Source organism: Cryptotermes secundus, unplaced genomic scaffold (assembly GCF_002891405.2).
Source record: "Cryptotermes secundus unplaced genomic scaffold, Csec_1.0 scaffold816, whole genome shotgun sequence".
In the NCBI taxonomy this organism is placed as follows: Eukaryota; Metazoa; Arthropoda; class Insecta; order Blattodea; family Kalotermitidae; genus Cryptotermes; species Cryptotermes secundus.
In genome coordinates, this window is record NW_019724601.1 from 706,096 (window position 1) to 730,002 (window position 23,907).

The 23,907-nt window shown below is 42.0% G+C and overlaps 2 protein-coding genes across 2 annotated transcripts in view; one reads left to right on the forward strand and one right to left on the reverse strand.

Annotated features, from left to right (window-relative positions):
• Nucleotides 1-23,907, reverse strand: part of LOC111862442 (tyrosine-protein phosphatase Lar) — an 805,060-nt gene that overhangs the window by 606,928 nt on the left and 174,225 nt on the right. The window lies entirely within an intron of this gene.
• LOC111862469 (uncharacterized protein DDB_G0271670-like) overlaps nt 18,284-23,907 on the forward strand; it is a 166,141-nt gene continuing 160,517 nt past the window's right edge. Inside the window, exon 1 of the mRNA XM_023847931.1 lies at nt 18,284-18,343. Coding sequence (XP_023703699.1) covers nt 18,284-18,343 — 60 coding nt within the window. The remainder of the gene's footprint in view (nt 18,344-23,907) is intronic.

Sequence of the window (23,907 nt, forward strand, 5' to 3'; positions counted from 1 at the left end):
TGATGCATGGCAAGACTAGTGGAAGACGTTTAACCACAAGAACGTTGTTCCAAATTCAAAATGCCATTATGTACATCACAGCATGAGTCCTGGAGTAGCACACGCAGGCTTACAAATGACGTCGAGTCTAGGAGATAACGACCCTTAATGACGTTACTAGCAGTGCAGTGCTGCCAACACAAAACGATTTTTATTACTCTAATATGTCACCCACGTGCATTAGCATATTGACAGCAAACTTTGTAGGCTACGGAGATGCCTAGAAGAGGACTGAAGAAGGAAGAAAGCATGAAAGAAAAGAAATAAAGAAATATAGGCAAAAGATCATAAGATAGGCTAGAATAAGGAAGAAAAATTGAAAAGTAACGGAAGGAAATATTTGTTGGCTTGTAAACTTAACAGTGACAGGATACACGATTACTTTTAAAGCTATGATGACACTGTAAGTCTATTCTTCCTTTCTTGTTTATTTATTGAACAGGATATGTCATGTATAGCCATCAGTATTTATAAAGGAATCATTTGCGTAAGAGTATACTTAAAAATGATCGATATAATCGATTTTATTTGAAGTTATTTTTATATGATTCCATATTCTAATATTTTTATTGACTTGTTTACAGGAGTTACTGTATTTAACTAACATTAATTACAAGAGAACCATCTGTGTGGCTGTAAATTTTATAATGATCGATAGAATGTAATAGTTTTAAAGTTACATCACCCTGTATATTGCTATTATTGTTCACTATAGGTGATGTCGTTATCAACCATCGCTGCTTTAAGGGGAACAATTTGTGAAACTCTAAACTTAATAATAATCAACATAAGTGATTACATTTAAAGTTGAATAATTTTATATCCTATTTCTGATGTTTTATGAACAGCAGATGTGGCGTATAACCTTAACTGATTATAAAAGACATATCTGGCAAGTATAAAATTAGTAACAATCAATATCACAGATTATATTTAGAAATATACGACCATGTAATCTGCTACTTTTGTTCATTTATGTACAGGAAATCGCATGTAGAACCATTATTGCCTAAAATAGAATCATCTGTGCAACATTAAACATAAAAATGATCAACATATGTGATCATATTTAAAAATGCATGACCCTGTATAATTTCACTTTTATTGATGTAGGCAGAGCAGATGCCGTGTATAACCGTCCGTGCTTACAGATGAACCGTTTATTTAGCTGTAAACTCTCTTATTTCAGCTGAAGAGATAATAAATAAACAGAATCAACACGTGCAAATTTTTATGGCAGTTTTTTCAGTTACGTTCAGACACGTGCCTTGCGTCCCACATTCATTTCTTCTCATTTATTTAGTATCGTTTATCATCCTCTGATCCCTCCCACAGTCTGCGCTCACTTCCACCAAGGCTGTAAAGCAGCTCGTAACTTCAGAAAAATTAATAATTTCAACTACATTTTCTCTCGCCCTCCCCGCTGCTCATTTTCAGAGTAAGGTACAGCAGTAAGTACTTATATATGAATATTCAGAGAAAGAAGAAAACTATTTTTAAACACACAAACAATTCATACCCGCTACGGGACAGGGACGTGTTCTTTTATACATATCTTTCGGAAGAGGTTCACCGGATTCCCACCTAGCGACAACAGAGGGTTCATTACCCGAGATAAAGCGGACTGAAAGCAAAGCAGGCCACATGTCTCTATCTAGTGCCCTGTTTTGTAATACGTGGAGCTGTACCTCCAACCTTCCATGGGTCTTCATGGCCTTGTGTTAAACTAAGCGCAGGAAAGATTTTATCTCTTAGTATATCTTTCTTCTTGTCATGCATAATTTATAAATAATTTTTGGCATATTTGAAGCCCTGGGGCCAGTATAAATTATTTTACAATTATGTTAATTATGCAAATTATATATAAAGTTAAGAGGAGCCAGGGTAGCTCAGCTGGTATAACGACGGGCTACGGGATAGATGACCGAGGGGTCGGAGTTCGAGTCCCGGTAGGGTCACGAATATTATCTCCTCCACGTCTTCTACACCGGCTCTGGGGTCCGCCCAACCTCGTATTTAATAAGTACCGGTTTTTTCTCTGGGATAAAGCTGCCGGGGCGTGAAGCTGACCAATCCCCTCCGGCTAGTGACGAGGTTAAGAAAATGTGGATCCGGATCCATACATCCACTCCCCATGCGCCTTCATGGTGTAGTTCTTACTGTAACCGTCCAAACCTTTCAATACTCTTTAATGGACGCATGTTCCTTTTCAGCCATTTCAATAGAGTGACTGATTTATAAGGGTGACCCATCCATTAAGAAGTTGACATGCATTTCGCATTTGGACAGGAACAACTTATTTTGATACCTGGACCTTGGGTGACCGTTAGAGGGTCGAGGCAATTATGAAAAGGATATGTTTGTTGTCTGCCCTAAACTAAGACATAAGTGCTTTCACATGTAGGGTCCCGGGTTCAAAATCTCTGGATCTCTTCATTCTCAAAGTTAGTAATGTGATTGTCTTGTACTGATGGTATCATGATTTGGCAGTTAAAATCAGCCATTAGANCTCCGCGTTGCCCCAGTTATTACAGTGGCACAACCCTGAGAAGAGTCAAAAGTGTTCTACCGAAGCGGGCAAACAAATAAATAAACATAAAGATAGCTAGGCAACGGTCACGAGAAGTGGTGAGCAGCGGTTGCGAGAAGTGACGGCCGTGTGCGGTTATATTACTTTATCCTTTATGTACAAACTTAAACATTTTAATTCTCTCCATTAGTTTCTGTTACTTAGAAAATCGAATACAGACAATGTTCTGACATTAGTTCTCTTATATCAACAGTTCGCTCAGTTGCCATATTAACATTCATTGACAGAAGAGAACGTCACATTGAGATCGTCGGTGTATGCATTTATTCAATCTTATTAATTACACGAGTTTTCTTTACTCCTTAACCGGCCAAGGATCGGAACAGAGGTGAGGCCTCCAACTCAAATACCGAGGTTGTGATAATGTGCTGCGTAAAAAGGACTGTCGTACATTCCAGGTGGAAATGATAGATTAATATGCAAAAATTGTGAAATCATAATTAATAGGGGAAGGCCGAAGAAACTCGGAGAATATTCATTATAAATATTAGTAGCTTAAAGCACTTTAATGCTTTTCACTGTTACAGAATCATTCAATACTAAAAAAATCCCTTCCGTGAGTAGAATGGCGTGATACAAACTGTCACGTGTTTATGGCTATGTGACTAACAATAACGGGGTTTGGATTGGATTGTTTGTTTTATTAACGGCTTCTCGTACACTCACTCGTAATCAAAAGCAATTACAACAGCTCACAATAATTGACTGCCTAAGACTCGCTAAATGCTGATCTGATCAGATCTGATCTCTCTCTATTCTGACCAGATATTTCTACTGAATGAAAGTTACTGTCTTGTCTATGTGGGGCGCCCTCTCTGACGAGAGGTTCTGCTCTGAACGGCCTCTTATATAGCGTATCTGTATACAAGGAAATGTCTGCTGATCACTTTTATCCGTGGAACCGTGTTCCGTACCGAGTTGGTTTCCAAGAATCAGTCTTTACGGAAACGCGTTCTTCAACTCGTTTCCTAGCAACGGGATCACATGTCACAGTATGTGTATCACTGTGGCTGAAAGGGTTAAACTACACTAATCTCTGAAAACTAATATTCATACACATTAAACAGAGACAATAATAAGATGGAGAGCAATTTTATTTTCTTAGTTGTTCGTGTAACGTTTTATAATTTATTATATTTGTGTAAACATCATCCAACTACAAGTAACACTTATTTGCTCAATACTGACAAATGTTTAGACCCTCAAACGAATATAATTGGAGATTTTCTATTATATATAACGCAATTTAAATATTTACGATTAACTGACATTCTTGCAGATGATTTTGCTAAAATTATTAAGGGGAAATCCCTGATGCTGACTCTTTAATAGTCGATTTTGTATTGTAAGGTAGTGTTCAAAAAGTATTGGTATACCGCCCAATGAGGAAGCTTGAAATGAACAGAAGTCCTAGTGATAATGTCCTAATAAGAAGATGTAGCATTTCTCGCAAGTGTTTTGTTTCGTAATTCTCTGACGCGACCGCTAGGGGTGCTGCTGCAGCGAAAGTCATATAAAAATATAACAATAGAACAGGAAGCATAATAAATAAATTATGCTATAACACAAAGATATTAAAGAAAACCTTTACACAAAATTACACATTACACCTTACTTCCTACCGAAACTGATTAAATAGGACTCATAAATTCAAAAGTTGTCACCTATTTCGGAGGAAATTATTCATTCAGTCGGTTAGTATTATCTACGAATATTATTGTTGTTTTTTCCAAGAAATAAATAGAACCCACAAATACATTACGTTTATTTAATACTGACTCATAAAATGTAACACCATTTACGCAACACAGAGTAAAACATTTCTTAATAATTATTTTCCTCTGTTATGGATCCAGTTAACAGGGGAAGCACCTGGCGAGGGAAACTGACAAGGGGAATTACCGCAGAGAACTACTGGCCGCATGGAAAGCCACTTCATTAAGAGGATTAACTCTGACAGTTTTAACAACTTGGCAGTAGTTGTAGAGGCAGTGTTAATTAATACATTTCAAAACACAACAATCCCAGATATAAGCTTATTTCATCGTCTCACCGCAAGTTTCGCTTTGTATCAGTGTAACGGCTCTGCAGCCAGATTACGCCAATTATAATCGTGTTACAAGTCTTGTCCTAATCTGTTTCTTCACGCGCTGTAACTAGACGCTGACGGCAGGGACGCGTAGGGCAGAAATATGAAGCTCAATGTAATTGTTGCACTTCAGGTTCTCACTCTGAAGAATGTGATGCCGTATGGTGTGGTAAGTACGTATCAGAGGAAAATACAACCCCCACCTTCCAAATAGAAAAATAAACCAAGCAACCAACAAGAAACAAGCAAATGGTATCTCACTGGCTACTTCGCTCACATTATGAACCTGAAGATGGAGGCAGAAATTCCTCCGAAACATCAGTAAACTTCTAAAAGACTATACTTTTTTACAGCCCAGAAGATAGCACTCTTTATAAAATAGTTGGTTGCCGTAACAAGAAACAGACTCGTGACTGAATAAATAGAGCTGAAAATTACTCAGCTAGCCAAGAAATTTGCAACATTTAATGGAATTCAAGAGTTCATTACCTTGTTCACAAGAGCCTGCTACTGAGCCCTTTCCTGAATCAGATTAATCCAATCCAACTCTTTTCCCCTTTCCTTAAGACAAATTTTAACATTACACTCTCATCTGCCCAGAGATTTTCCAAATGTTCTGTTTCAGATCTCCGTTCCATAACCTTGTTTGCATTTTGCTCCATTCGTGCTGCAGGACCCGCCCATTTAATCCTTTTTGATTTGATCACCCTCATGTTCAACGAGGATTACATATTATGAAGTTCCTCATTATACAATTTCCTCTAGTCTACAATTAGTTCCTCCACCGTAGGTCAACGTGTTGTCACGTGTAGGGGTGTATGACTATAAGACGGGTTTTGGACGGGATATTTGTATTTATTGTACTTATACACTCAACTCTTAGCTACAAGTAATTATAACACTACTGCTGCGTTCCACACTACAGATCACTAAGACACGTTAAATCGTCTCAGACTTTACTAGTCGTATCCTAGCAACGGATTTATAAGTCTCACTGTAACTACAACACATATAAAGTCTTCAAATCACACATTAACTTTCAACTGAACTCGATGCCATCTCTTCTCAATCATCTTCGACTGCCGTCCCAATAGACTCCCTCAACTCTATCTCAACCGGCCTTGGATTCTCGTTATAACACCTCGGGTCGGATCCAACAGAGAACATCATTTCCATCGTTACAGCCCATCAGTACTTCGATTGTTGCCCACGTATTCGTTGCCGCAAGAACCTGTTTACCGACTCGTTTCCTAGTAATGAACATCTATCATTGCTCCGCTATTCTAGCTTTTAGGCGTCATGTTACAGTATTCTCCCCAGCACTCGTTTGCCAAACATCCCCAGTCCATATTCATCATATGAAAAAAAAATACACGTTTCACGCTCATACAAAACAACAGGGAAAATTATAGACCGGCATGCTTTAATCTTTACAGAAGGATGGGAATTGTGAACGACAATGAGCAGTCCCCTTGAACTAACCTGCTCTTTATTCCTACAGATCGTGTGCGATGTAATTAGTTAGTTTGGACAGACTGCGGAAGATTGTGGACTGAAGCGTGTCCAGTCATGCCCTGACGCCTAATCGATACACAAAGCAGCGCCCAGATCGCGGCTCGCTCTGGTAACATTTGGGGAGGGCAGACACACAATGAAGTTAGTGCTTATTGCACGGACCGCGATGGGAATGTGAATACACGGGGGAAGTACCGCAAGTCACGTGATAAGGAAGCCTTCGCAGGAGGATGGAGAATTGTTGTTGTGTGACGCAGTCTTGGGAAGGAACTAAGTAAATTGTGGAGAAATCAGAAAGAAGAAAACTAAGGATGGGAAGAAGAGAATGGATTACATACGGAAAGAAAATGGAACGTAAGATATACGTAAAGGAAATTATGAGGAGAATGTAAGGCAGAAAAGAAGAAGGAAATAAAGAGGAAAGAGGGAGTAAAGAGAGAGGAAAACGAAGAAGAAAAACATTGAGGAAGAAATTCGAAAAAAAAGAATAGAGGGGAAAAGTGAGTGAGAAAGGAAGGAAGAAGGAAAGTACTAAGAAAGGAAACAAAACAAAAAGAATGAAGGGAAAGTGAGTGAGAAAAAAAAGAAAGAAAGAATTGAGGAAGAATGTCGGGTCTGAAAGAAATGAAGTTAATGAAGGATAAAATAAGAAAAAGCGGGGAAGAAATGAAGAGGGAGGGGAAAATGATGAATAAGAAGACTGAGGAAAGGAAATTGTGAAGTAAAACAAGACAGTACAAAGGAAGAAGAAAGAGGAGTGAATAAACGAATAAAGGGAAGGAAGAGGAAAGAAGGGGAAATACGAAAGAATGAAAGGAATGAAATGGAAAAACGGAAAGTAAGACTAAAAGGAAGAGAAAGAAGAAATACGAAGAGTGGAAGGAAGACAGAAAGAAGGAGAAAAAGAAGGGGACGGGATCATACGCGACTGCACCTGCAGCTCACTGTCCCGACTACACGCCTAACTCATGTGGTATAGAAGTTGCCTATACAGCACGGCGCCGTGCTGACCAGACAACGTGCAGTATGATCATAAAAAAGAAATTCAATAATAAATCGAGCGTCTGTGATCGATTAAAGACAAGGCTCAAACTATGTCTCGTATCCTTTATTTTATCACGACAGAAATTACCCCTCGAACAGAGGGAGGCTCGATGCTCATGAAGATAAAGTTCAATAACTCGATTGCTATTTTGTTACGTATATGATACTAAAAATAAAGAGCGATTATGGGACCGCCGTGTTTCTTGTGAGGTACAAACTGATTTCTTCGCATCATTACGATGACGTTCACGCTTGAGTTGAGTCTGAAGGCTCCCAGAACCGTCAGAGAGTAAAATAAGGTCACGAGTCCTGTTGGACTCGAGATAAAGAATGACTGTGCTGGCGAGGACCAGCAGGAATTTAGCAGTCAGTCCGTCACGCTTGGAAGAGGTAATCTTAAAATCGCATAAATGTTAGAAAAATATACAAAGAAATTTTCAAAGGAATATAATTTAAATGAAAACCACGAAGGAAAAGAAGATGTATATCAGATATGAGGTTTGAATAGAAATGTGTATTTAAATTTAATTCAATTTTACGAGAGTTCAGCGTTTAAAAAAACAATTATTTATGCAGCAAAATATGAAACGAATTCATTTAAATTAAATTTCAATTTGGGATAAAGGCTCACTTATTTTAATAAGTCAAAAAGTTATTCCGATTTATTTCTTTAATTATAACTACACATGTCAGTTGTTTTGACTTTGGTAAGAACTGACAGTTTCGTTCGCAGAATATATTTATAGATTTCATTTGGTTATCAAAATACAGAATAAATATTTCCCCGAATAAAAGTAACTTAACGATTCTTGTGAAATTGGTGAGGTGTGTTGGATTTTACGTTCTCACAAAAGTAACTTAGAAAAATTCAATCTCTTGGAAGTTGACGCAGTGTATTTGTGTAGAAATTTACTGAAGCCTTCGCGATTTTGCTGAAGAACATTCAATTCAACCCCGAAGATGGAAGCAGAACAGGTATCCGAAATTTCCATAAATTTCCACTAGAAAAAATTTGGGTCTCATACCGTGAGAGAAGTCAGAGCAGATTCAACAAAACCTTGAGTAGGACTAGATGTAACTCTGAAGCCTTGTATTCGAGAAGAATTTGGTTCGAATCTCGGCCAGGACTTCGGCTAATCCCAGTTCTGCCTTGGAGTTCCTCGATCCTTCCAGCAAATACCGCAGTAGTACCTCAATTAAGCATCGACCACTTCCTTCCCAATCCTTTCCAATTCAGCATTCACCTTTCATCCTACCATCGGACGCATTTTGACTTCGATACCGAAATCTGTCGCTAAATAGGGCACGAAAGAGAATTTCGGGCGCTGTTTCTGCGACTGCATGGCTTGGCACGATAGGATGATTGGTGTCAGTGATTCAAAAAGGGTTTGAAATAAAGAGGTGATGACTTAATGTAGGCACCTTCCGGCATGAGCTAGCGTAGTTGGTTGAAGCACTATGCTGCGAGCCGGAAGGTCGTAGGTTCGTTTCCCGACGAGGTAACTGGATCTTTAAATTGACCTAATCCTTCCAGCCGCACTATGGCCCTGGGATCGACTCAACCTCTAACAGAAATGAGTACCAGGAATCTTCCTAGGTGTAAAAGGCGGCCGGTGCGTAAGGCTGACAACCTCACCGCCATCTGTGAGCCGACTGTCTAGAAAACGTGGGAGCCTCGACGTTTCACAGCCTTATGGGCCTCCACGGTCTGTTAAAGGGATAGCTTTACTTTACCTCTCTTTAACTTCCCGATGTTTCTGCTGAAGGACAGAAGGGAATAAAAAAATTGCAAGACAGCCGGTTTCCCTGCCGAGATTCGAAGAAAGTACCTGAGCATGCCGCGTTGTCTGGTGTACCTTTACTGACATCTCGGAGTAACTGGCCATCTCATATTTTACCCTCAAGGAGAGAGCGCCACGCGACTACCACAGGCATCAGTTTGCCTCATTTTGTGCCATCTATCGACACANAAGGGATAGCTTTTACTTTACCTCTCTTTAACTTCCCGATGTTTCTGCTGAAGGACAGAAGGGAATAAAAAAATTGCAAGACAGCCGGTTTCCCTGCCGAGATTCGAAGAAAGTACCTGAGCATGCCGCGTTGTCTGGTGTACCTTTACTGACATCTCGGAGTAACTGGCCATCTCATATTTTACCCTCAAGGAGAAAGCGCCACGCGACTACAACAGGCATCAGTTTGCCTCATTTTGTGCCATCTATCGACAAATATATTACAATAACAGATTAATAATGAGCCGATCTCTTCGGTTGTGGCGTTGTAAACGTTAATATTATTGATGCAATCTGGTCCATACGTGACAAGTAGAGGGTTATAGATAAGATAATAGCAAGATTTCATAATGATTTCAATTCTTTAACATTCAATAACTTGTTGAATTCGTTTCATGATCATGAAACATGTAGCTAAGATTACATTTACTCATCTGACACTGTATCACATGAAGTCGGGTCACCTAATTAATGAGCCGTTACCTGTCTTTCAGCATCACTGAGCTTCCAATTAAGGGAATTACATCCTCATTTAGCCCAAGGAATCTTAGTGAAATTCACACTGTGTAGCGGGTAGCGTGCCTGGCTTGAGACCCTGATTACCCTGTGCGTCACTACACTGACAGAGATAACTGCCAATCCGCTGAAAACGGGATTTATACGTGTACATTTAGGAATTTGTGTAAGACGTGTTGAGTATTCAACAGAAAGTCTCATCACATGTTATATGAGCTATCGTGCTATAGCATAAGATGTGAGATATATTTTCTCCAAAAATTCTGTTAATCACGTTACAGTTGACTTCACTTCTGTTCACCGTGCAGGACGTTTAACTGAGTGTCGCTGTAGTCGAAACACTACAGGGAAAAAGTAAGTATTTTCTCCATCTCGTAAAATTTCCCCTTATTTCACGTTCATTAAGAGCAGATTGGAGTGTAGGAGCATAGGCCACATGGCCTCCCTTCCCCCCGCCTCTCCCACTAGTTTATACTCCTAGCGTTCTAAAGTCTGTCCTTTATCTCCCGCGAGATGTAACTAAAACAGGGATGAGATCAGTGGAGTAGCTTAGAATTCGCAGAGCGGAGATGCAAGAATTCAGATCAAGTCGACGTTAAAGAGAGGGTGGAAAAGGGGGGAGGGGCGTGTGGTGTTACAATTTAGTAGCACTCTCAGCTAGAGGAAATTGTTCAGTGAAATTCAGTTCAGTTGCGGATTTAAGCCGACAGAGATTTTGTTTGCCAACGTCTAACTTCTGTGGAAGCGATTTGCTAACCAACACAGTTAAGATAGAAAGAAACAAAATAAGCTGGATTTAAAGCATACAACTTCAAGTTGCAATTCGGCACAGTCAATGCTCTACTAAATTGGAAAGCAAGGCCCATAAGAACAGAAGTCACAGGTTAGGGTGGACTAATTGTGACACTACATGATATCATTCTGGAAGTGCATCGTTCGAACTTCAACCAGGATGCTGAATGACCTGTCGTTTCTCATGGTTTTATTCAGTTCGTCTAGGCGAATATTGGAATAATATTTTCAGTCTTATCGCTATGGTCTCCCTCCATATACTTTCGAATTCATCATTCAACGTTATACAGTGTGAGACAATATCAGCGTCGTTAAACGTTCCAGAAATAAAGAAATAAACCCCAGAACACGCTGTGTTGCTTCTGGGAAGTATGAACGCTTATACTGTTTCTGACACAGCATCGTCATATAATGAGGTAAATTGTTACGTCATCGTAGGGAATTCCTTAGTAAAAGAAAAAGTAAGTAAAGCTATCCCTGTAACAGGAAGTGGAGGTCCATAGGGTTGTGAGACGTTGAGGTTCCCACATTTTCTCTAGACAGTCGGCTCACAGATGGCGGTGAGGTTTTCAGGCTTACGCCCCGGCCGCTCTTTACCCCCAGAAATATTCCTGGTACTCATTTCTGTTAGAGGCTGAGTCGACCCAAAGGCCATAGTGCGGCTGGCAGGAATAGGTGAACTGAAAAATTCAGTGACCTCATCGGGATTCGAACTCGTGACTTTCCGGCTTGTACCACGGCGCCTCAACCAGTCACGCTACTTGGTACCCCAGAAATTTAACGTAGGATGGGGAGCAACTCGTCATACGGAAAGTTTCTTTCTGCATGTCTATCCACTGACGCACCCTCAGAGATTCCAGTGCATGTAAATGTTAGCATTATTTGTTGTGATGCGCTTTCCCATTTGTCTTATGGAAGAATGAAGAGGTACAATTGTTCCCCTACATAATTATTCATTGCACCATGAAGACGTGTGGGGAAACAGAGGTATAGCTCCATGAGTTCATAAACTCGGCATTAGATGAAGCTCAATACTGAGGTACTGTGAAGAAATCAATTTCCAGTCACTGAAAACAATTATATATTTAATACTTTTAAAACTAGTGGATCTGATCGCTGAAATTTCAACAGGAAAAGCTAACAGATACCGAATCTAGCTTTAATTTGCATACATAACCTTCCCTCCGGCATAGCCCGAGATACACACCGAATTCACGATTACGTTGAATATTCACGATAGAAACTTGAGGGTTCTCGAAATGCAGGTCGGTAGTACACATGTACCCATTTCCACAAATTTAAACATGGCAATGCCGACTGCCGCAGATCACAGTGGCCGCGCGGTCTAAGGCATGAACTGTCTTCGCCCTCTCAGACACTGAGAACCTGGGTACGATGCCCACTGAAGGTATGGATTTCTGTGTGCGTTTATTCTGTTTGTGTTGTCCTGTGTAGGTAGCGGCCTTGCGACGAGCTGATCCCCCGTCCAAGGAGTCCTACCAGTTGACAATAAGATCATGAACGAGAAGAGACCGGAGGAAGAACACGATTGTGTTTAGGCACCTGTAAGAGAAGCTAGTGGTTGTGACGTGAGTGACAACTAGTGTTTACTTAATTTAACTTCACCATTCCTATGCAATAATTAATGCTTTAATATTTGCTTGCTTTGCAGTGACACTGATCATAAACGTATTCACTCGACCGTAACTGCCAACAGTCATATATACGGGTTTTGTTACAGCAATTAGCTGTGTTTACATTTCATTTGGTCTAAATGGAGCACACAACATGCACGTAATTATAAACCTGAACACACAATAACTGGAGGTATTTGCACTACCTCAAATAAATGCGCTTAATGGTAACTCAAACTATGCTTTGTATAAAACATTTCTGAAATTACTTCATAATTCGTGTAGGCAACCTTACGAAATAAAAGTCCCCGTGTGTTCAACCAGATCTCCTGTATGGGGGATTTTGGTTCCATTAGGTGGGTACTTGTCACCACGGCATGGCGAGACCTCAGGTTGCGGATGGAGGAGATGCCCTCCAGATAAACAGGGTAGCTGAAAATATGTTGAATAAGCAGTCGCAGACAACCGACAAGTGGTGGTCCACAAGCTTGTGGGTTGGCCGTGGGGCTAACAACTTCTCATCGTGAAAAATAAACTTGTTACGAATGATCACAAGAAGCTGCGGACCTGGACGGATTCTTTAGATAAACGACCTAAGCCAAGTCAAGGAGAATGAGATGGGCATGGTATGTAGCACGAATGGGATATAGGATATTGGTGGGAAAACCAGAAGGAAAGCGACAACTGGGAAGACGAAGTTGTAAACGGTTGTAAATATTAAAATGGATCTTAGAGAGATAGGATGGGGTAGTATGGATTGGATTGATCTGGCTCATGATAGGGACAGTGGAGAGCTCTTGTGAACACGGTACTGAATCTCCGGGTTCCACAAAATGCTGGCAAGTTCTTGCGTTTAGATGCACAACTGGCAGCTTCGCAAGAAGAGCTCAGCTACATGAGTCAGTATAATTACCTCTTCATTCCGCGTTCGGTTTAATCTTGTACTCTGAAGGAGTAGACGCCTTGTAGGGTGTCTGGAGACAGGATGCGACAATACTCTAAGCAATAATTCCGTGGATATATTTTAAAACAATCCAAATAATGAAATGTAGCATTCCTGCCTCCTGAATCGATTGCTAATGTAATTAGGGATGAAAAAGCAGAGGGAAACTAATATCGTAAATACATTTCATGTACTTTCATTATTATAAACTCACTGAGCATACATAAATGCTGATTGATCGTATTAGTTATTACCAATCAATACTGTTAATTGCTACGGAGGGGCGAAGGGTTAAAATTATTTACAGAGTTTGCAATTTTGTTACAACCCCCTTGTTTCAATCCCTTGTTTCATGGGGATGTAAATGATTAAACAGACGTAATTGATTCGGTCACAATATATTTTCGCATTTCCCTGACGTTTAATTTTGAATATTCATCAACGTCTCTGCTTTAATTTTCCATTATCAATAATTTAGCCTTCATGTATTTGCAGAAAACTAATTTTGTGGTATTTTTAATTCAATTGAACCCCAAACAGCATTGTTCGTTTCTGTCAAATTAGCACTGACTTCTGTGGCACGCAGCTCTACCGTTTCTGAATGTGCCGCTACGGAAAGGAGCCCAACAACAAACGAAGTCCTTTGTCCTTTCAATAAGTTAGTCCATTGTAACATCCCACATTTTAATATCCTAATTATAATACATATAATTAGAATGATCAAGTCAAGGAGGATGAGGTGGGCAGGGCGTGTAGCACGAATGGGGAGACGAGGAATGTGTATAGGATATTGATGGGAAAGCCAGAAGGAAAGAGACCACTGGGAAGACTAAATCGTAGGTTGGTGGACAATATTAAAATGGATCTTAGAGAGATAGGATGGGATGGCATGGATTGGATTGATCTGGTTCAAGATAGGGACCAGCAGAGGGCTCTGGTGAACAGGGTAATGAACCTCCGGGCTCCATAAATTCTTGAGTAACTGCAGATTTGGCGGCTCCTTAAGAAGGGCTCAGCTTCTTAAGTGAGTAAATGATAATAACTGATCTGAATAATCTACAACGTTTAGCGTCCTTCTTCTGGCTTATTTTACGACTCTGTCAGCGTCAACGTCTAGACGACATGGCGTCGGTGGAAGGATGTGGTCGTGGTTTAATCGAGGCACTATCCTAATATTCGTCTGAAGTGACTGAGGAATACCATGAAGAACTTTAGTTAGGGCTGCCGGTGTCCCAAAGCAGAGCATCATCTCCCGGACACGAGTGCAGAGCGATACCGCTGTGCCAACCCGCTCGGTGTTCGGCGTTTTAATTCGTTTGTCATTAATTTCAACCCCTCTTTACGAGTACTTTTTTTTTCGCCAGTGTGACGCTGTACAAGTCAATAGATATTAACATTTCGAAAGGCTAACCCCTCCTTCGGGATGTAAATAAATATTTTGAATCCTGGATCGTCATGGCCTTCAGATTCCAGTTGCCCTGCATAAATCGTGAAGTGCTTCATCACGTAAAGCACAACGTCCGAATTACTCGTGAGGGTATATCATAAGTTCTGTGTGAAGAGTGCGTTTCGGAGGAGCATATCACCTCCATCTTCAGGATAGAATAAGCCGAGCAAGAAACCAGCGTGAAAGTAAGTGGCAAATATAAGTTCTGTGTGTCCAACAAGATCTGCGTTATGACAATTTTAGTTTTCTACTTTGTTGTGAAAACAGACTCTCCAGTGAATCTCTAATGATGACGCAACGACCTACGTCACCATTTCATGACGATGTATCCTCAGAATATTTCAGATACAAAATATCCAGACTTTGGAGGTCTTGTGCTGTCTATGTGCAACGTCGCACACTGTTCTTTCTTCTTATTCCTTTATTGGGCACTACACGTTTCGGCCTGATTGGCCATATTTAGGCGTACAGGTGTACAGGTGACTTGAAAATGGCCAATTAGGCCGAAACATGTAGTGTCCAATAAAGGAATAAGAAGAAAGAATAGTGTGTGATGTTGCACATAGACAGCACAAGACCTTCAAAGTCTGATCTGTACAGTGCAATTTAACATTACAGGAAGGGCCGCTCCATAGCTCAAGCGGTTAGTCTCTGGCTTCCCAACGTGGCGGCCCAGGTTCGATCCCGGATCTGGTCAAGTGGGATTTGTGGTGGACAATGTGGTGCTGGGGCAGGTTTCCTCCGAGTACTTTGGTTTCCCCTGCCAATCTTCATTCCACCAATTGCTCCACAATCACCCTCACCTATCATCTGGGGCTGGTACAGTAGGCCAGAAGTGGCCGCAGTACAAGGGACTCAGTCCCACCCCACTAGCAATAAAAAATTACAGTATGTCCAGTTATTGACGTCACCCTTGCGTAGTAAACACAAATACTTACGTCTGTACAGGCAGGTGAAGTTTGCAGCCAATCAGCTCCTTGTATTCCTAGGAGGGGTGTTAAGACTGAGGTCTGACTGGGAACGTCGGCGAACGTTTATACAAACTGTTTTGAAATTGGATCTGCTTGGCTTGACTTTTCGTTAAGAGGATGAATAAAGGTAAATCTCGTTAGATGAAAGGTAATTCCCCGGGAGGAAGCCCCAGAACGCAGTGGCACTGTGGCCCGAGGCCAGACGCACAGCGTGTGACAGGAGAACATGGCTATAGAGAGAAAGATAAAAAGACATGGAGGAGCTGAGAAAGGAAACGTATACGCACAGGTTGAATGAGCCAGATACACAGATAAATCTATCGGTGGATAGAAACTACTGTCACATGCTTATTGTCGTAACAATTTCTGATACCAAAATGCCGTGTGTCCGGGGTTCCGTGACTAATAATAAGGGGTTCTGGGTAGGATTTATTCGCACTGCTATTACAACCAGTTATAACAGCTCAGAATCAATGACTGCCCGAGACACACTCCATTCCTTACTGAACTACGAGTGTCTTCTTTTCTACTGTGACTGACTTGGTTCTGATTTACGGATTGGTCACTTCTGCAGCTTCCGTTTCCGCTGGTCAACACTCCACAGCTGAACACTGAACTACTGAACTGCCTTCTGAATGACGAATGCCGAATCAATTATGTCCCCCCCTTTGTAACTTCGGGAAGAACTGAATAGAAACCACCACCTGGAACAGTTCCTATATTTTTGTGTTCTTATTCGTTGCCGCGGAAACGTGTGTTAATTTCGTAACAATGTCTAGTTTCCAAATGTTTACAAACTTTCCTTGTCGTATCCATGGAAAACGTGTTGGTTTCCAAGAACCAATCTCCCAGCTGCAAAGTGTTTATTAATTCGTTTCTTAGAAATGGCCCACATCTAGAGTGGGCTTCGGAGTTTGACGCCGTGCATCCTTGTAAGTTGTAACCAATATTTTGGAAGGATATACTGCCTCAGGATTCAAGGTACAAATAAGCTTCCTGAAGATGGATGTATGAGAGACTTCCGAAAATTTATCCACCACCTACCAAACAAGTTGGACGCACGGTTCTATAAGAAACTTCGCCTCCTCTGCGACAGATGTCCAGTAAGTACCGGACTACAGGTTGTCATAGCCTACAGAACCACAATCAGTGTATTGTGTGTTAGAAAAGTTGTGATTTAGTGGTGAAACCGTTCAGAATGTCGGTGTATATTTTAGTGGCACTTACAATTACATAACTATACTTTTCTAGGCCTCTGCATAATTCACATGCCGACAACCATTTATCAATGGCGGTAACCTGTAGCGATGCACAAGCATCTTGTTACAGCTGGGAATGTACGAATCGCTGCCCGCTCTGGTGGCCAGGCGCTGCACTGATATGCCACTATGAGTTGCTAGCTCGACACTCCGCGTGTAATGATATGGAACACATTAGGCTTATGCTGGCGCTACATTGCTGATTGTTACGCGTCAAGTGACCGAACCGGGCATCGCAGTGCGGTCACTCAGGGTCAATAGTTCAACTACTGGGCATTAATTCATTTTGTTCACTATTAACATTACTCTTGCTTCAAATTCGAAGATAACCGGTTCGTATCCAGGTAGCGAGATAAATCACTCACTCAACCATTCGCTAATTTGTTCAAGAAATCGCTCATTAATGGACAGCTCATTCAGTATCTCAGTCATTAAAGCAATCGTTCACTCCAGCCGTAATTCACTCACACTCTCAACGGTTTAAGCATTCACCAAGCATTTACTCAGTCCGTAAATGATCCAACACTGGATAATTCAGTCATTCATTCAGCAAGTCAGCATGTCATTTAGCTGCTCAGTTATTCAATAACACAGTCACTCAAGCAAACATGAAGTTGTTTAAGAGCTGAATTACGCAATAAATTAATGTTCTTCAATCACTCGATCCACTATTCGCCCAATCGCTCAATAACACAACCATTTACTCAATCCATTATTCGCCCAATCACTCAATCCATTAATCGCCCAATCGATCAGTAAAACAACCATTCATTCAATCCATTATTCGCTCAATCGCTCAAAAACAAAACCAATCACTCAATCCATTACTAGCCTAATCGCTCAAAAACACAATCACTTACTCCATCAATAACACGTTCAATCGGTGAATGGCTAAACAATTCACTCAATGAATCATTAAATCTCCATATCACTGAATGAATTGACTCCACTTATTTTGCTTTCTCCTCTTCCCGTCTCTATTCCCACGTTATTCCTTCTACTCTTTCTCTGTCTCTTTCATCTTCTCTTTCGTATATCATATCCTCCCCTCTCTTTCACATTATCCCTCTTTTTCTCCTCCTCATACTTGTTCTTCCCTTATTCTCCTCCTCTCATGTATTTCTTTTCCTTGCTTAAACACAAGCAGGAATAGCTCAGTCGGTACAGCTACGGGCTAAGGAATGAACGGCAGGAGTTCAATTCCCGGCATTCCACAGCCTCCAGACAGGCTCTGGGGCCCACCCAGCCTTATATCCAGTGGGCTCCGGGAGGTTTCCCCGTGACTAAAACAGCCGAACCGTGAAACTGACCACTAACATCCATTCAATGCCTAGATCAAAAATACATGGAGCTATAACTCCTCTCCTCAATAATTCTTCATGGCCTTCTTTACCTTGTTCAAACTTCTGACTCTCACACGCGATTTGCGTCCCAAATGGACACTGAGAAGAGAAAAGTGAACCCTGGAGAGTGTAAATGTGCATTGAGAGAGCAGGTACAGCAACAGCGCGGCTGTATCATCCCGTCCTTGCAACAGGTGAATACAGACCAATACTGGATAATGTGGACACGACACTGTGAATCGAACCGATAACCCCCCAAGTTCAGATTCCAAATGAGTTACAGAGATTTCCAGCAGGAGAGCCTCCCCTATGCTCCAGACCCACGTCAAGCAGCACCAACAGTGACAGTTGTGATTCATGAAATTACCACCGGCGCGCCACAGTCCACTGTATTCACGGATAAACAGTTGACGTAAGCAGTGGCGGCTGTTGAGTTAGCGCGAGAGACTGATGCGTCAGGTGGAATTGCGGGCGGTTTGAGTAGGGGACAGAGAAAACACGCAGCACAGCGTGTATTTTGCGGGCCTGTGGCTTTGGTCTACCTGGTACTGAAGCTGCAAGCCATCGAAACGAATTCGCAAAGTTCCGAGAAGTAATGGCCTACTTTCCTTTCATACGTCACGGATCATACGGAACACAAAATGAGGGGACACACATATACACACAGCAAGGCGACCACATACCTATCAGTAACTACCAACAACAATGACTTGTACAAAAAAAGAATAACGACAGAATTACAAGCGTTTTGGATTGGATGGATTAAACCACTGACTTGCGCAGATAGTTAGCTGCCTGATTTAACTTTTGCGTGATGTTTATAAACGATAATGCGAGCCGGGATAGCTCAGTCGGTATAGCGACTGGCGACTGGCTGGACGACCGAGGGGTCGCAGTTCAAGGCCCGGTGGGGTCAAGAATTTTCACTTCTCCACGTCGTCCAGACTGGTTCTGGGGTACACCCAGCCTCCTATCTAATGGGTACCAGGGGCTCTTTCCACCAGGGGTAAAGCGGCAAGGGTGTGAAACTGACCACTCATCTCCAACTAGTGCCCAGATCGAGAAAATGTGGACCTATACATCCACTCCCCAATACGCCTTCATGGCGTAGTACAGAATTAGTTGAGCACAGGGACAGCTTTACCTTCACTATACCTTTATAAAAGAAAACAATTATATTTCTGGCTTTGTTCAATATAAAATATACAAAATATTTTGTTTACATATGAATAAAATACAACCATTTACAAGGCGAAGCTCATGCACACAATGATTAGAATTTCGTAATATTAGAACTCTTGGGCGCATTTTTCTTTCTTAGGTCTTTAATCAATTTAATTAATCGCTAATAAAATCTGAACTGCACCAAGTGAAGCGTGAATGTGCCCCTTATCAGCAGCTGCGTCATTAAGAACACGGCTGTGTTGCCAAGTTTTAGAAGCCCAACCCACCGGAAATAAGATAGCGCATCCGAGTTAGAATAATGACGAAAAAAATAATCAACTCACCCTATAATACGCTCCCCACGGAAATCCGAGGGTTGGTTTACATTATTATTATTACTGTACAAATTTACACACATCGGCATTCCAAAAGGGGGTGGGGTGGAGATATAATTATTGTGTTGTTTCAACAACTGCGACCTCTCTTAATTGCAGTATACACCATCCGTGCATAGCGAGGGATACTTAATTACTCTCTTTACTACTAGTGCAATTCCCGTTAAAACTCCTGGGGAGAAAACGTTGAAAATTCACGTCTACAGCTACGTTTTCAACAGACAACCCTTCCATGTACCCACTCTTACATATTTTAGTCTTTAAGGATCACTCTGGTCGCGCCACAGCTCAAGCGGTTAGTCGCTGGCTTCCCACCGCGGTGGTCCGGGTTCGATCCCTGGTCTGGTCAAGTGGGGTTTGTGATGTACAAAGTGGCACTGGGGTGGGTTTTCTCTGAGTACTTCGGTTTCCCCTACCAATCTTCATTCCACCAAATTCTGCATCATCATAATCACTCGGGTCAGGCTACAATAAGCCAATCAGTGGCCGCCGTGCCGAGCGGACCCAGTTGGACTCCACCCCCCACTAAGCGAATTAAAAAGTTAAAAGAAAAGTGTCACTCTGAAACTACGATTTCACTGAATACGCACGATCCGAGATTTCTAACTCACAGAGATCTGTATGACGTGACAGATTCTTCATGGGTCTGTATGTGGCTTTAGTTTCGAGTGTTGAGGTTTCACTCCAGAAATGGCGCTGGCGATAGGCATTTTGTTTTCACTAATTCTCCATTTAATTCTAGGCACAAGTGTTCATGGACTTGCTTTGTTGGTTAGGTATGTAGCATAAATTTCTACCTTCCTTTCTATCCAAATTTGTGTTTTGTGAGTGCTTTACCACAATTTTTATTGCATATGTTTCTGTTATCTCCCGCCGACATAGCCTGGTCTCAAGTATTTAAATACCTGCAGTCGATCTGACACACAGGATGTTGGCGGGAAAGCCAGAAGAAAAGAGAACACTAGGGAGACCAAGGCGTAGGTGGGTGGACAATATTAAAGTGGATCTTAGAGAGATAGAATGGGATGGTATCGGTTGGATTGGTCTGGCTCAGGATAGGGACCGTTAGAGGACTCTTGTGAACACGGTAAAGAACCTTCGGGTTCCATAAAATGCTGGGAAGTTCTTGAGTAGCTGCACAATTGGCGGATTCTCAAGAAGGGCTCAGCTCCGTGAGTGAATGACATGGGTTTCCCAGTAATCAAGGTTAGCTCTTTCTAATACCGGACGATGCACGAAGTCCGCAAACGCAGTAATTCTCAGTCACGATGTTTGGCAACCCAGCCGGCACCCGGATGGACGGCGATAGTAACGTAACATAAATTTCGTACCTGATAAACACTCGAGGATCCAGAAAAGCTCGCCTACTATCGTTTTGGATCTAACGCCGTGTAGTCAGACAGAAGTTCACCGGCGTTTCGGAGGGATATACTGCCTTTATCTCCAGTGTCGCAGGGTAAGACAAGTAGGAAACTAGCAAAAATCCAGCAGCAACCAGAGCGTTTCGGAAGAATATACTGCCTCCAGCTTCAGAATCGTAAAGCAAATAAGGAAAGCAACCACGAAGAAGCAAGCAGAACGAACTTCCTTTTAGTGATTTCGTGATAACTTCTGTGAGAATATCAAATCCGGCAACTGTCCAGAATATTGATAACTAAATATATAAATAACTGATATTAATTTATTGCAGATCACAATGGCATGAACTGTCTTCGCTTGCTCGAACCCTCGGATCGTGGGTTCGAATCCCAGTCAAAAAAATGGATGTTTGTGTGCGTTTATTCTGTTTGTGCTGCCCTGTGTGCAAGTAGCGGCCTTGCGACGGGCTGATCCCCTGTCCAAGGAGTCCTACCAACTGTGTAAAAAAGATCATGCAACTGAAAAAAGCGGCCAAGGTCCAACAAAGGGCTGTGGAGCCATAGACAGATGTTAATTAATGACACAATTAGTAAGTGTCCATTGCAAATTGATGTGGGTAACCACTTGATAAGCCAGGTTCCTATGGCGTATCTGTTCATCACAGTAGCTCAGTATTCATGATCTGTCTTCATGCAATGCGAAACCTGTGCATTAGAGAAGGCTCTATTGGTCTCCCGTCGAGCGAATCCAGGTTCGATAGCCGGGCATGTATGTGGGATTTGTGGTCAGAAAGGCTGGGTTATGGACAGAATGTACCGGTAAATTTCACCGTTCTTCTGTATAGCAGCGACCACAAACACTGCTGGAAGTTAATGTAATCCTGCAAAATGCCGTGCTAATTAAATCCTTATGCACTGGGATGCCAGGATGAAATAATGCTAATCACTGAATAGCTGAGTTATACAGGGCGTTCTTTGCAGCTGATGAATGAGTGTCACTGCCTTCTCGGACGTGAGATCTGAGTTTCTCAGGACCGTAACTACAAAGATTACATTCTTCTGGAATGTGAGATTTGGGTTTCTCATGGCGGTAACTATGAATATTACTGTCTTCTAGTAAAAAAAAAAAAGTAAAAATAAAGCTAGCCCTGTAACAGGCCGTGGAGGTCCATAGGGTTGTGAGATGTTGAGGTTCCCACATTTTCTAGCCAATTCGCTCATAGATGGCGGTGAGGTTTTCAGCCTTATGCGCCCGCTGGCCTTTACCCGTCAGGAAGATTCCTGGTACTCATTTCTGTTAGAGGCTGAGTCGACCCCAGGGTCACAGTGCGGCTGGAAGGATATTACTGTATTCTGGAATATGAAATTTCAGTTCACCGCTGCGGTAAGTACGAAGTTTACTTACCGTATTTTGGCACGTAATGACATGAGGCTGACACGGTTACAAGGGGTTTCAAGGACTCTGCTACTTCCATCTTCAAGGTATAAGTGAAAACGTAACGGCTTGCTCTCTTGTTCTGAGGATGGAGGCTGAAGCTTACTCCGAAACTTCGGTTACGACCAGACTACACGGCGTCACATCGTAGAAGAGAGCAATCATTGGTTATTTTTTATTGCTAGTGGGGTGGAACTCAGTCCCTTGTACTGCAGCCACTTCTGGCCTATTGTACCAGCCCCAGAAGATAGGTGAGGGTGATTGTGGAGCAATTAGTGGAATTAAGATTGGCAGGGGAAACCGAAGTACTCGGAGAAAACCTACCACAGCGCCACTTTGACCACCACAAATCCCACTTGACCAGACCCGGGATAGAACCCGGGCCGCGCGGTGGGAAGCCAGCGACTAACCGCTTGAGCTATGGCGCGACTCTGCAATCACTGCTTACTTTGTCAAGTATTGAGAGGATGGTGAACTGGGTCCCTGAACCGGAAGTGTGGTTCCAGAGCCCCAAGTGTGTTACTTCAGAACTGCGCCCATTGAGTTCAGCCAATAATTTGAAACCGCCGTAGCGGAATTGTATTTTCTGGCGCTGCTTGCAGATTGTTTGTGGGTACAAAGGATTCAGTGTGCAGTCTGCTTCCTTATCGGCTCTCTAACACAATGGCGTGCCTCTATCGTTGTTTTGGTGATTGCATTAGATACGCCACGGTTACCATTACAGACGGGTGCTGATGACAGTGGCCAGAAAAACTGCTCTGTGTGAATGTTTCATGCGATATAGGCCACTGTTCCACGGACGGCGACGTCTTAGCTGCCTTTCCCATGTTTCGACGTTCTGTTCATGTTCAACACTTCCAGACCCAAGTTTCCAAAAGTCGCCTCAAGCGGTAACGTAGAGGCACTCCGTTTGAGTTCCGGACGGAACACAGACTATCCTGATGTTTTTCGTGATTTCCTTTAATTGTTGTACACGAATGCATGAATTATGCCTCTAAGTAGGCCACGGCCGCTTCCTTTCTCCAGGCTGTATAGTCTGAATTACTGAGAGTGACGTCAGATAAACCGAAAGAAAGTAAGAAGTCAGTTCGTGTGGCCACCTCGCTCTTGGAGTTGACATCTCCTCCTACTTCATTATCTGCTTCTTGTCTATCTTAACTTCAACGTCCTCTTTATTGCACCATTCTTATATATCTTAATCCGAGTCTCCTTTTGTTCTAGTGCTCCTACTTTATTCCTTCTCCACTTCTGCTTCATTTCATTCTGTATATCCTCTCCTTTTCATTCTTCTTTTGCAGCTTTTCCTCTGTTATTCTCTTTGTTCTATCACCTTTTCTTGCCTTCTATTTTCTTCTTATTCTGAG